This window comes from Sturnus vulgaris, chromosome 13 (genome assembly GCF_052056855.1).
Source record: "Sturnus vulgaris isolate bStuVul1 chromosome 13, bStuVul1.hap1, whole genome shotgun sequence".
NCBI classification, from domain to species: Eukaryota; Metazoa; Chordata; class Aves; order Passeriformes; family Sturnidae; genus Sturnus; species Sturnus vulgaris.
In genome coordinates this window covers 5,504,310-5,518,960 of record NC_142255.1, presented here as the reverse complement: position 1 = coordinate 5,518,960, position 14,651 = coordinate 5,504,310, and the positions used below count along the sequence as shown (strand labels likewise).

Sequence of the window (14,651 nt, the reverse complement as noted above, 5' to 3'; positions counted from 1 at the left end):
CCCATAATAAAAGGAAAGAATCTTGAATGCTAAACTCACCTTAGTGATTTTTTTCTCTGATTGTGTTTCAAGAGAAGAACTCTAACATATTTAACACACCCACACTTCCACCCACCCATCCCATCTGTGTTTTGATGTAGTCTGTATAATTGACTTCAGAGCCACAAAGCCCTGGCCTAGTGCAGCTGATTTTTTGTAGTTTCAAAAGAAAGGAGCACACAAGACAGGGAGGGATTCTGTAAGGAAGAGATAAATCATGAACACTTCTGAAACCAGGAAGTGACAAACTGCCCAGGAGAAAGCTGAATATTGGCTTTGACAAGCATTATGTATCTTAGTACAAGGGTGCAGTCAAACAAGTAATATCTCAGTGCTCAGGTCTACAGAGGTGAATTTCAAACTGGAAATCCTGAAGGGATTTTAATGGCTTTTTTATGATCTCCAGTTGATGGGAAAGATTTTAATTTCTCAATTGCCCAACAGGATTACTCGTGTTTTGCAGTACTCTCTAGCAGAGAGGAACAACAGTGTGAACATAACTAGAGAGAAGAAAACCAGACAAAATTCATTATACATCTATAAAATTATACTATATCAGTGCAGAGAAGATCATAAAAATACACGTTTGGAAAATATGCTTGGCCTTTGGGTTCGTTGTTTCTTTGCCCTGGCAGTCTGTGGCACATTAGTGCATCTTTGTGCTCTTTGAAGGGAGAACTCAAAACAGACTCAGTGTTTTGAAGGCTGCATCACTTTACCACCAGTTTGCAAAATGATTCCGGAGGACAAAAGTACAAGGAAGTGAAAGCAGCTCAGCGTAACTCCGGAGAATGTTTCTTGTCCTTAACGTGCTGTAGGGAATCACCCGAGGCTTTTTGGGTCATACTGCAATGCCACAGGGCACGTTCTCGGTCACATTTTCAGCGTAGATCTAAAATCTATTCCAAGATTTCTCTGTGTTGTGGAGGAGAAACTTAAATGGTCTTTACCCTTGGCTGGTTTTGGAATTCTCTTGTGCTTATAAACACAGGGAGTTTAGCAAAATGTCAAGCATTTAATCTTCACGGATAGAAATCTGCAAAGAAATGTTAATGAAAAATATTTAAAAATTTATATTTTTTTACTAGCAAGAACTACAGGAGCAGCATTTTTTGGTGAACGTTTCTTCACTGACAAGTAGTCAGCAAATTGTTTAGACTGACCTTTTTAATTTCAGAAAAATTTTGTGTTAGTGTGTTTTATTAATTCATTTCAGATTAACATCCTCATTGTCTTGAAAACTGTCCCCAAAGTTAAAGGAATTTAAATACTGTTACAAAATCCATACCAAAAGAAGTAAAACATTTTAGTCAACTAAAAATAAAATTACTATGGGTTTCTTTGTTTACAAAATTCTGCAATTTTATGAGTTTTTAAAAATTTTTAATGAGCAGGAAAAAAGTTATCCACATAGTTCTAGCCTTTATTTCCCTTTTCCATTCAAAACCTTAGCAAAAGATATAGCAATATTTCTTTTTATTAGACTTGTGGCCATTTCATTTTAAAGACAATTTGCTCTAAGATTTATTTTCCAGATCCTGAAACATAACTTCTAGCTACTTGCTGTTTGTGTGAAATGGTCTGGAACTAGGTTTCAGCTGGGAGTGGAACACAGAGCTTAATTTACTGTACACACAGTGGTGTGCAGCAGAGATTAAGCAAGAACTAAACAGGAGTAAATCAGGAATTAAAATGGAAGGCAGAAAGTGACTTGGTAAAACTAGCAGGTTTAAATTTCAGATTCTTAATCCACTGTGCAAAAATGCAGGATAAAAAACATAGATATTTTAAAAATGCTAAGCTGTAGATACTTGGTGCAGTCCAGCTTGGGCACCCCTGTTTGAAAAGAGATTCAGTAAAGCCATGGAATGCATATTTTAGACAATAGAAAATTATGTGATGGAGGATCCTGGGGGAAAAAAAGATGGAATAGGCTTGAATGATTCTACTTTGACAAAAGAGAAGCAAATGTGGCTGATAAAAATACAGTTAAGTAGTTAAAATTATTATAAATGGTGTTTTTAAGACATTATTGAACAAGTTTGAAATAAAAGCCATGAACATAACTGATAAGATGCAATCTGCTTTAAAAAAAATTGTTTCCATTTTGGTGAAAGTGAATATTAATTTTTTTAAGAGGACCAGATATCTGCAGGGAACATACCAAATGATCTATTTTGGTTCTCAGACAGACCTGTCTGTGGTTAAGGCTAGGATAGGAATTTTTCACTACTTATATTTCTCTGGCATTGTAGCTGTTATCATTATAGTATCTGACCATGTGTGCTCGTCATTTGCTATTTGAGTTGTTTTAGTTACTGTGGTTGTAACAGATAAATCACAGGGTGTAATCTGTGCTCCCAGATGGAGTAATACAAACACTTCCACTGCAAACAGTAACACACATTGACTTCAAATATAAACTTGCCAAACATTCATACATGTCTAAATAACTCAATGGAAATGTTAAAGTACAGAAAATAAATGAAGGATTCCAATCATGGATGTTATGGTAGCTGTTGCACTCCTGCTCAGTAGTAGTTTCCTATGCACACAGGAAACATAAGATCCAGTAATTTATAAATGTAGTGACTGGATTTTTTAAGGTCAAAATGAAGACGTGCACACTTTAAAGTGAATGAACTTTGTAGATGCCTGTGTTTGTGCCTGCTGGAATTCTGAGAACTCCAGTTCCTAAAAAAAAGTCACATGACAGATAATGGAATTAGCAGGACTTTGCATGCTTCTGTCTGCAGGTCCTACTGCAGCCTAGCTGCTGTTGCTGTGTGTCCTAGGGGCATGGGGACTGTTATGTGCCAATGTCCAGTAACATCCAAACTCTCAACTGGAGCTTTTCTTGCATTTGGACATTCATATCACACTTCTACACTGGGTTTCCAGTGTCTAGTGACAGTCTAATTCACTCTATAACTTTTCTTTTCACTGAGAACATTACTAAAACAACCTAATTTCCCTGGAGCTAGTGAAGCTTAATGCTGCTGAATTTGCTACCTCTGTTAGGTGTGTGTGAAGGTGGCTGAGATACTTCAAAGCTGTTGGACACACAAAAGCAGATGCAAAAAAACCCGATCGCATTTGGCTTATTTGGTTATTAAATATCACCCCCAAGATCGTTAATTTAAAACTAGGTCGTTTCATTTTATAGGAATTTGAAATTGTGAGGCTTTGGAAATTTTTGATCCCTTTTAAAATACTTGATAAAGAAATCACAGTTTGCCTAACGTCGGAGCCTTATTGTCTCTTGCACTGAGATTATGGATTTGCTGTTTGACAATGCAAAAGGGCTTTTTTACAAACAAGAGAATATTAGAAATTAAAATAGCCATAAATACAAATCAGTACAATTGAAGGATGGCGTTTTGTTGTTTTGGTTTTTTTTTTAATAACTGCCCAGTCTCAAGGAACATAGTCTGCTTGGCTGAACGTTTTTCCCAAGATAGCATTTCCTCTCCTGGAGGAAGGCCTCTTCAGTCACATCTCTATTTAACTGTCTGCCCCTCATCCTCCCCACCCAGCCTGCTGATCTGTGTTTCCAAATATACTCTAAATTATGTATATGAAGATGTAGAAATGCAAGAATAGCACAGAGTGGCATGTTCAGTCTTCTAGTCTGTTTTTATAACAACATTCAACCCTGTTCTGGGAAACAGCAGAACAGATTAAAGATCACAGAAAATCGTTTCTGGTTTACTGTTTCTGATTTGGCAGACATTCACGGAATTCCCAGGATACAAATTTTTGTTACTGCATGGCCTTGACATGTGCTTGAAGATGCCAACATAATGTGCAAAGCTATTACATGAGTTAAATTGAAAAAAATAGCCCCCAGTATGTGGTTTGACCTGATAATTCTCTAATCTGTAGGGCAGTAGATATGACACTTCAAACTCTTCACATACAATTGCCTAATCTTTGCATTTTAAATCAGAAAATGATTAGGTTCACAATTGTCTCAAACTGTTTGGGCATTTCAGTCATTAGTAGGTTATTTTCAAAGTATGCTTAGTCCTATGCAGGACTTGCTATCTTTTTTTAAATTGATATTCAGATGCTGGATATCAGACAGATGAAGTGGTGAAGCAGGAAGCAGATTACTCCAGGGTCTGTATAGGAGGCTCACTATATAGGAAAAGAGTCCCTAAAACTATATGTGCACTAAAAGGATCAAACCAAATCAAGCTCAGTAGACATCAGATCTGGTGCCACCATCTCTGTAGTTTTTGTTTCCCATAACTACGTACAGTTGCCTCTCTATATAATGGTTGAAAAATACAGAATAATACAAAGGACCTTTATGTAATATCATAAGAACAGGCTGGCTCTAGTTGCTTCTGAATCCTTTCCAGCAACAGACGATAGAGGTGCATTTTTTTAATGCTGTTACTACAGCCCAGGCAACTCTGGGTTTCCTTTGGCAGGCTGCTCTGCCAGACAATATGAACAGCAAGGCCTGTGGCCCTGAAAGGAATTCAGAACTCGGTGCACCTGCAGAGCTCACCTACTTTCACTTGTGAGCGCTGCAAGTTTCTTAATGTGGTTTTATGCTGCCTCTTTTTTTGACTGGATGGAGTTCAGGAAAAAGCCAAAAATGTTCTTGCTTGTGTAATTTTCAATTGAGATCAACTGAATCTATTTCTCAAATGTGATGTTTTTCCATCAGTTTGTGTACCTTAAACATAATTTAGATGTCATGTGCCCTGGCAAAGGAGCTAGAAAGGTTACCATTTAGTAGGATTTGGAACATGGATATCCAAACCTATTTAAAATTGTGAGATAATAATTTACAGTATTCCTTATCTTTTAAAAGCATCTCTTCCCTGCCTCTCCAAAGATAAAGAAGACAGAGTTGCATTTTGATTAATTTATTTTCAAGCATCTTTAACTTTTGGGAACTTAGGACTCTTGGAGATGTGTTAGTAAGGCTCATAATATACAAAGATACTCCTGCTGCCAAGGCACAGCATTATGACTCTCAGGATACATATTCACATGCTTGATGTGTTTCCTGCCATATCTAAGATACTTGAAAACACTTCTACAATTATTTGTAAGATCAAATTCTTCACTCAGTGTAAAAGGTAAAATTCTGACTTCAACATTGCCTGAAAGAATCCTTATTATGTGATGTTACAGCCATTTAAATGGTGAAAACTTTCTGTTGAGTACATGTCCATGGGCTACTGCTTATGCAGGAATGTTATACTGTTGGCTGCAGGTTCCCTAATGAGATTATGCAATCAATTCATATAATCTCTAATTCTGTTGATTGCTTTACTGCTGGCAAAAGGACATTTATATAACTTACCTGTACAGAAAACCACATCCCTTCTGTTTGAGAGATGAGAATGATGACAGACTGAATTTCCATGTGCGGTTTTGGAGCAGCAGCTGGGTCTTGCCTTAATTAACACCCCCCAGCAACTTTGTTCCAGACTGTGTACTAATTTTTTATGAACAATAATGACTCTTATATCTTCACACAAGGCATCCAGCATTTCCTCACAATACAGTTTTTCTTTGAAGAGGAATTGCTAAACCTCAACAAAGCTGGGAAGTACTCTAAAGAGCTGTTACCACTACTAGAGTGATGCCAGCTGTCAGTGGAAAATCACTTGGCCAAGAAACTTAAAGTACCAAGAGGATACAAAATGAAGACTAGAGAGGACTGAGGGGGAAAATAGTCCCTAGGAAGAAGAAGGACAGGGATGGTAGAAATATAGTGGAAGAAATACCACGTTTTTTGGCTCAGCACCCAAATCCTCACCACCATCAACATCAAATCAGACAGAATGAGAACCTGAAGGTTCTCAACCAGACCTGATGAGGTCTGGTGCAGGGAGGAGAAGGAGAGATAGGTTGTGCAATACCTTCATCATCTGCTAGTGCTGGATAACACTGATCTTACACAATCCCACTTCAGAACCACCTCTCTCTTTAGGAACTGGAATGTTGTGCCCACTGCTGGCTCTCAAATGCTAGAATCATGGACAGGAGAGGCTGGTGCCATTAAACTGATCTGAACAGAAGGTACCATTTTTCCTGTGCTCCATGGTGGTGTCAACACCAGTTGCAAAACATTGCATGAAACGTTTGCCTTCCTTGTCTGAAAGCACTCATTTAATGGGACAGTTCTTCAAGTGGAGAACATTTGTCGATACCATTTGTAATGAAAATAAACAGAGACATTAACTCAGGCAATAGAAATCTCCAAAGGCCATTGTCTTAGCAAAAACTGATGCAATAGCTCAGAGATGAGGAACTGATTCTGCAGGCTACATCTACCCCTCAGACCATGCCTCACTGCCCTTCTTCCCAGGGGTTCTACAGTCCTCTTAGATGTATATCTGTAGTATGACCAAAACATAGGGACAAGACCAGTGAATGTGGTCATACAACAGGGCTGTCACACCACAGGCATGTCCCACCACAGGCAGGAACATATCTAAGAACACCTGACTGGATATATGACAAACAGACAAAATACATTTGTTACCCATCTCTAGCAGCAGATGGAGAGTTCAGTCCCTGCCAATTTGCAGGCAGAATAAGGCTAAGGAGGACATTGAATGGATTTGCATGGGTTATTTTAAGCAACAAGACCATATCCTTTAAATACAGTTGGTTTTGGTTTTATTCTTATATTCATTTGTGGAACCCTGAGTTTTTTAAGCTCTATGTCAGGGGAAGCCACTGATCTGTTCATCGTTGCTGCCTTATGCCAGTCCCTAGTTCTCCATATAACAATATCTGTGTGTACTGCACAGATGCAAGCACTACATTATGCATTGTGGTTGTAGACATAATGAAATCCACCAGATTTGATTAAGAACAATTGGTTTTAACAAGCCTTGGTCTTTCTCCTAAATAATCAAGGAAACACCAGAGACACTTGCCTTCTCCAGATTCTTGAAGAAACTCCTCTTTTAAAAAGACTTGCTTGTCTGTTCGTTGAGACACTGTTTGAGATTTGGCTGAATTATCTTGGAGGCCTCATGAACAGAGAGAAAAGGAGCCTATAAAAGTATTTTTCTGAGCAGAGGCCTCCTAAGCAGATTCTGGAGATAAATGTTATTGCCAACAGATTATTGGGTGTTTAGGTTGAAGATTTGCTGGGGTCAATTTTTATCTCAGACAGTTTTAATTAAGGTGTATTGAATTTCTCCAGGAGGCTAATTTCTTTCTTTATTTCCTATTTGGTGTACTGTGGAAAGAACTCTTATTTCTTATTTTGGCCTAGAATTTATATAGCTCTCTGGGCCTCTTAAACAGGCTATTCAGAATAGAAACATTGGGATTAGTGCAAGTAGGAAGTTATTAAAATTACAACTACAAAAAATGCTAGGTCTATGTATTCATGTATTCACAAAAGAATAAGATGTTCTTAATTAATAACAAATAAAGAATGTGTGATGTCCAGACTCAGGACAGTGAAGGTAGGAACCAAACCAATAAGCAAAAGTAGTCGACAGAAAATTTCACGATTTAACATTTTCATTTTTATGAAATGGAGAAACTAGGGATGGAAGCAGATAATATGAGGTGCCCAAGCTATTCAGCACATCAGTGATGAAGCTGGGAATAGATTCTAGATACCCATCTACCCAACAACAATGCTGCTTCTGTCTGCAGCCTGTGCAGAGCTTCCTAGGCTGCACATCTACCACGGTGCACAGCCCTGAAACAGCACCAGGCATCCATCCCCTGTCTGACATCTGTTCAGAGCTGCACCAGGTCACCACACCGCTCCTCCTGTGAGCTCACTGCTCATTGCTCCAAGTGCCACAGCTCACGGGGTTTATGTTAGCTATTCAAAGAAAGCCGGTACCTTCAAGGTGTCACCTGTCCCTGCTGAAATACAGCGCTCCCTGCCTCACTTCTGAGTGAGACCGAAGGCACTGAGCGAGGGAAACTGTAGTACTTTGTAGCAAATGCAGAAAACACAAGCACGGCTGTGGAAAATACAAGGTGAGAGCCTCACATCCAGCACGTCAAAATTGCAATTTTGCGTTTTTACCGTATTTAAATAGCTGAAGAAGAAGACCTCATCATGCCTTCCGAACTTCAGCACTTAGTCAGACACATAGGGGCAGCTTGGAGGAATAAGTGAATACACTATTCACTTAGTGAGTATGAAAGCTCAGTACAGATATTATTAAGTCATAAGTTCAACAGACCACAAGAGATATGAGATATCCATTAAAGGACCAGGAGCCCAGCATCCCTGAAGACGCAGTTATCAAATAAGGTATATGACTTTTTTGACTGACAGCACATTTAATGGGTTGGAATACCACAGCAGCCTCCTCTGGCAGAGGATAACACCTCCATCCGCTTAGTGCCAAGTGGCATCCACCCTGCTTCCAACCCTTTTATTCTTAAAAAAAAAAAAAAGCCCCTGGAAGACACTGCTCTCCCTTCTAACCGTGCCGTGTTTGCTCCCTGCAGGTGAGCGTCCTTTTGAATGCAACTGGCAGGGCTGTAACAAGAAGTTTGCTCGCTCGGATGAGCTGGCCCGGCACTACCGCACTCACACCGGGGAGAAGAAGTTCGGCTGCCCGCTGTGCGAGAAGCGCTTCATGCGCAGCGACCACCTGACCAAGCACGCCCGGCGCCACGCCAACTTCCACCCCAGCATGCTGAAGAGGAGGAGCGGCAGCGGCTCCAGGACAGGCTCTGTCAGTGACTACAGCCGCTCGGACGCCTCCAGCCCCACCATCAGCCCCGCCAGCTCCCCATAGACTACCTGCACTGGATGTCAGCACTTTGCCTCTGATGCCTAACCTGGAGTTTTGTTTGTGTTGCACACATTTTAAAAACTCTGTTGCTTCCCCTCCTTCAGTTCCCACCCTATCTTTTTTAAAAAAATCAGTAAATAGCTGCCTCCCACTGCAATTTTTAGTCAGATTTTCTTTACCCAACCACACAAGTGGCTATTCTAACCTCATGGACAGACAAATTTACATGTTACACTTAGTGACTCCTGCTGTCTCAATATTTCATATATTTTGCAACCATTTATGGATCCTCTTCATTATTATTTATAAGAAAATGAAAAAAAAAATCTTAAAAAAAAGGAAAAAAATCCGCTTAATTCACCTCAGGTGTCAAAGTAGTTTGTGAAACCGGATTGCACAATATAAGCATACATACACTTAAAAATCAACTGTGTTGGATTCGTGTCCCCTTTCTCCTTTCTCAGGGATGGATATTTATGTTACACAATAATTACAATGAAGACAACACCCTAACCATGGCCTTACTCTGTAGATATAATTGCACTCAGAAGCTTTTTGTTAGGTTCTTCACACACTGGGGAAAAAATAAAAACCAAGCAAACAATACAGAAACCAATCCAATACTGGAATGTAGTACCGGACTGTTCCACCGTTGCTTGTCCTGATTTTACACCTGTGTTGGGGAGTGTCCAAACAGGAGTCTTGTCTTTCTTCAGGCTGCCCTCTGCTTACAGTAGCAAGCTGTCTTCTCACTTCATGCTGAGGATGCTCCAAAACCAACTTCCAATTGCAAAATTCTCTGTGAGGTTGATAAACTTGCTTGTTGGTTTGTTTTATGCTAGATAAAATTCTGAGGAAAAAAAAAATCAACAAGATGCCTTAAATAAGTAACCTAAATCACAAAGAAACAAATTTTCACTGGGTAACATTTTATGGCAAGGTGGCCTGGAATCTCAGAGGCATTCTGTTGTCACTGTCTCCAAGTTGTTAAGTTGTCTGCACTGCCTGTTCAGTATGAGACCAACACAATATTCAAATCAAACCACACTGACTTGAACAATTTCCTTTATTTCTTCTTCTTTTGTTTTGTTTGTTTTGTGTTTTTTTTCAATGAACTACGGAAATAGCATTACTGAACCAATGCCCACCAAAACTGTTATCAAGGTACTTACCTACTGTACAGCTGTATCTTAGAAAGAAAAATTGGCTAAGACATAGTTTCTGTATCCTGTTGCATCAAAATTGTGGTCATTGATAACAGGAAGTGAAAATCATGAGGTATCTTCTGACTGGAATAATAAAATATTCATTTTTAAGTTCAAAATAAAATGACATTATAGCTCAGCACTCCTTCCAGTTTCTCAAAAGTACACATACCAGCATAAAGCAAGGTGCTCTTATTTCTGAATAACTGCTTAAGAACAGAAAGGGAATATTGTCTAGTTTTCAATAACTTTCAAATACTTAACACTAGGTAGAGCACAAGGAGATAGATTTTTATGTTTTATATGGTAGGAAATGTAGTAGAAGACCAGGAGCATACTGATGTACTGAAAACCTCACTGGCAGCAAATACATTTTCCTTGGTTTGTGTGGGTCTGATGGTGCATATTATCAATTCAGGTCCTTTTGATTCTGGAATTTTGGGATGTTTGCTGTTTTTACTGTAGGGTATAAATGCAATTAAGTGTAGCATGGTGAAAAGAGACTGTCTATACCAAACCTGTCATTTAATATGAAGTGAATGCCTCCAGATTCCCAATGAACCTGTATCTTACTTGCTGCTTTGCATTGATCCAGTTTTGCAAGGTTTTATTGTACTGTATGTTAACTGTGAGAAGCTAATATAGATTTCCAAGTAGTTTCATAGGTACTTACATAATATACATTATTCCTAATACTACATGTTTTATTAGTTGTATAGATAAATACTCCAAGTATTTATCGATGAAACTATAAACAAGTGCTGATGTTTCAGTATTTTTTAATGTTCATTTGCTTCAGATTCCACTTTGTTAATTTTGCCCTTTGAATTGGAAGTCATGTGAGGCACAATTCTACTGTTTTATTTCACAGAAAATGAAAGAACATAGTAAGGAGTTTTTTGCAAGATGACAAAGAGAGTTAATGTGATGAGTTGCCCAACCTCTGAAGTTAGGGGAAAACCAGATCTGTTGGCCTCAACAGATTTCCTCTTTCCTTTTCTTTTTTATTTTTTTTTTAATCTCATGTACTGAGATGCACAATTTTAAGAACTTGATAGAATTCAGGTAACAGGAATTCACATTCCAATAATTTCTGTGACTCCTAGAAGTGCTCTTGTGCTGTAGTTAGTAGAGAGGCATCTAGCTCAAGGAATTCTACAGGTCAGCTGTGTCTTGTGCACATACTTCAAAACAAGTCAAACACATTTCTCATGATATCTTAAGAGAGGTATATGGAGGAGAGGGGAAACAACCAAAATAAAAAAGAGCACTATGTATTGGCAAATTCTATAGGCTTCACATTCCAAATTAATTTTGTTGTAAAATCACCTTTTCCAATAAGTGTGTAATTTAATCTTCAGGAAACGAGGAACCACTCCAGTTCATTTATTTAGGACTTAATAATTCAGTATGAATCAGTTTATGCATTACAAACAAGTTGTTTTACTAGCCTGGAGAAGGGATATTTGCACCAGGTTTTATTAGTACTGAGATTATAGCATATAAAGGCTATGGGACAACCTATTCTGAGGGACACAGAACTATGTAATCTTTAACTCAAACAGTGAACTAACATTTTACTCATATTCTTCATAGATATTACTAATAGTCCTTCAAGTTTAAGCAGGAAAAAATAAATTGGTTCAAAGTCACATTTCCAGTTTAGTCAGTTGATTTAATGAGAATACCATGGGACTGTATATAGCCAACATAATGGGATTTTGAGGAAATACTCTGAAATTGGTCATTAAAACTTTTTTGTTTTTAATCTTAGCTGTAAATACCTCAGCATGTATTAGACTGACAGTCAGGTTACTGTGTTTTAAAATCCCAGATAGAGTTTCAAATATCTTCACTAAAATTTTAATACATTATAGTTTAGAATAAAATGATAAATTCCAAACCACTAGTATTTTCCAAAATGGAATGTGAATAAAAATTTATCTTAATATTTTCATATGAAAAAAGAGTGTTTGGGGTTTTTTAGCATCTGCTAGAAATGTTTGATGATCAGCAAGGTCATTAGACTCTATCCTCATGATGGTCCCTCCTGAGTTTTGCAGATACGAGAAGCCAGAACAGCTCAAATTCTCTTTTGAAATCTGTGTGCTTATCCAAACTAACCTCAGATTTTTCCCCTTCTGTTGTGTCACCCAGCAGTGTAATCTAAAACAGTCTCCTGGCACAGCAACAAACACATCACACTCAGGAAATACTGCTCTGGCAAGGTGCAGGTTTCTCCATCTGGAGGAGTGTGCATCTCTCCTGCCTTCTCCTTTCATCATGCATTCTGTTGAGGTGTTCTCACAAAATACAACATTGCCATCGTTTATTTTTTTCATTTCAGATGATAGCAACAGCTTTATTATTATTAAAAAAGCCCCTGAAAGTTTGTTTTTCTCCAGCCATGATTCTAACTTCTCTAAGTGTGGAGATGAACTGCCTCTCTATAGGAAATAGGTGCAAATGAAAATCATCACCTCACTACCAGAGGAAACTAAAGATGCTCTTAGAAACTCATTCATCCCTTCCATTAACCTCTCCCAGTGCAAAGGCCTAATTGGCAACATGAATTCACTTTTCATCCTGCTTCTTAGAAAGCAGTACTGGTAAATTCCTGGCAGCTAGATTTTGTGAGAATTTTTTGTATCTGCAAATTAATTGTTCCTTGCTTTTCTAATACATGCCTAGTATCTGTTTACATAACTGCAAAGGTATATATTTGTGACAAGTCATCAGAAGCCTCTGCTCGATGGTAATGCCTAATTCCTGCCTGTATCCCACCCTCTTTACTGCACTAAGCCTTGCAAGAAGTTGTAGCTATGAGAGCCTCTGTCCACCTTTAAACCTCATTGCCCTCTGCCCAGATGTTCAGCACTCCCCTTGTCTCACACAGCCAGGCATTGAAGGCTGTGTGAGGAGCATACCTGTTCCACAATTGCTCGTCTGCAGTGCTTTGTCATGAGTTTCAGAATTTGTACTTTGTGAAGTGCAGTGTTGTTTTTGCCTTTTCATTGCCATTAGATTTACTAATTTCATCAGGTCATGCCTACAAACTAACTTCCAGGTGCTCTTTTACTCCATCACACCATCTGTTTGTGCATTGGGTGCTAAAATCTAGTCTATGTCAGTGAATGGTATGATGAACATCTGTATTTGTAACTCTCGGGGATAAGAGTTATAGCCTTAGGCAGAAGAAAATATCCAAATTATACTTGTTTATCCCATAAGCCAGAATATAGAATGCAAAATCCCATCCACTGGTATAGGTTTTTATAAATATATATATTTATATATCTGGATTTATATAAGCATATGCACATATATATAAATAAATAGATATATATGTGTATATTGTATAGTGTATGTGTGTATATATAAATACACAGCAGTGTGTCTATACTACACACTGACTAATGAAGGGATGTCTACAGAGCAAAAATAGGTATCCATTTCATTATAACTAGTGATGGGCCTGAACCAAAGTCCTAGATCCAAATGCCATTGCATTTGGAATTTTTGAACCTGTTGGAGATTTGTGGTTGAGATTCATCTCTGGTTACAGGTGCATTTACTTGTGTGTATTGTGCATTTGGGGGACATGTGTGTGTGTGTGTGCACATGTGCTTTTCCAGCAGCACATGCCTGAGGGGGGGACAGGGGACGTGTGTGCCAGGGAGTGTGCACATGTTCACAGCCAAACTTCCAGCTGCAGTGAACTGTAAAGTTTATCAGCAGCACATGAAAGCTTCCGTGGCTCACTTTTCAACTCTTTAAATCACTACACTGAAGTATTACAGTTGTACAGTTATATGTTCATCTATTCTTGCTCTGCTGTAACTTTTTATGTATTTTGTATTGCATAGATTATATATTGTGATAATGTCCTATGCAACTATAAAAGGAAAAAATGAAAAAAGGAAGAAAATTAAGAACTGTAAAATATTGTCTTAACTTGTATGCATGATTAGTGAGGTTTACATTTTCCAAAATAAAACTTATAACTATGAAATATTATTTTTCTCTTAATTTTGTTCTCTATTTATCACCTAAAAAGCATCAATTGTTAATATTTCTGCTGTCCATTTGAGACTTGATATCCTGTTTGGTGTCTTTGTTTAAATTTCACCCAGTTCTATTGTTTGAAATGGGATTTCTTTTAACGTTCGAGAGAAAGTTTTTGTGGTGTTTGTTTTGTATTCTGTGCTTCAACTGGTATTTTGTAGTTGCATACTGAAATTCCTTTCTCAAAAGGTGGTATATATTGCATTTTTTTTACAAGATGGATATGGGATTAATATGTGTGACCTAAAGTTCAGAGAGTCAGCCGTCCTCCCTTTCAAAGCCCAGTTCTTTGCACATTTCTGATATTATTTCTGCAAGTAGCAATACCATGTCAAAACAGTAACAATGTAATCTCACAGTCTCCTGAAATGTTCTTTCCTAATTTTAAAGATGAGAAAATTGAAACACAAATTTGAGCCACTTTCTCAAAAACATAAGGCATTGGCAGATGTGCAGGAATGAGTCTGAGGTATCTAGAGAATACAGGTTACACAACACTTCCAGGCACTGTTTGTTACAGAGGCCCAGCAGCATTCCTGAAGCCTTCCTACAATGAAAGATCCACCTCGTGTTTGATAACAGAAGA

The 14,651-nt window shown here is 38.1% G+C and overlaps 1 protein-coding gene across 1 annotated transcript in view; it reads left to right on the top strand.

Moving 5' to 3' along the window:
- KLF13 (KLF transcription factor 13) overlaps positions 1-14,017 on the top strand; it is a 33,347-nt gene extending 19,330 nt beyond the window's left edge. The window contains exon 2 of the mRNA XM_014874006.2: positions 8,506-14,017. Coding sequence (XP_014729492.1) covers positions 8,506-8,798 — 293 coding nt within the window. The 3' untranslated portion in view covers positions 8,799-14,017. The remainder of the gene's footprint in view (positions 1-8,505) is intronic.
- The last annotated feature ends 634 nt before the right edge of the window (positions 14,018-14,651 follow it).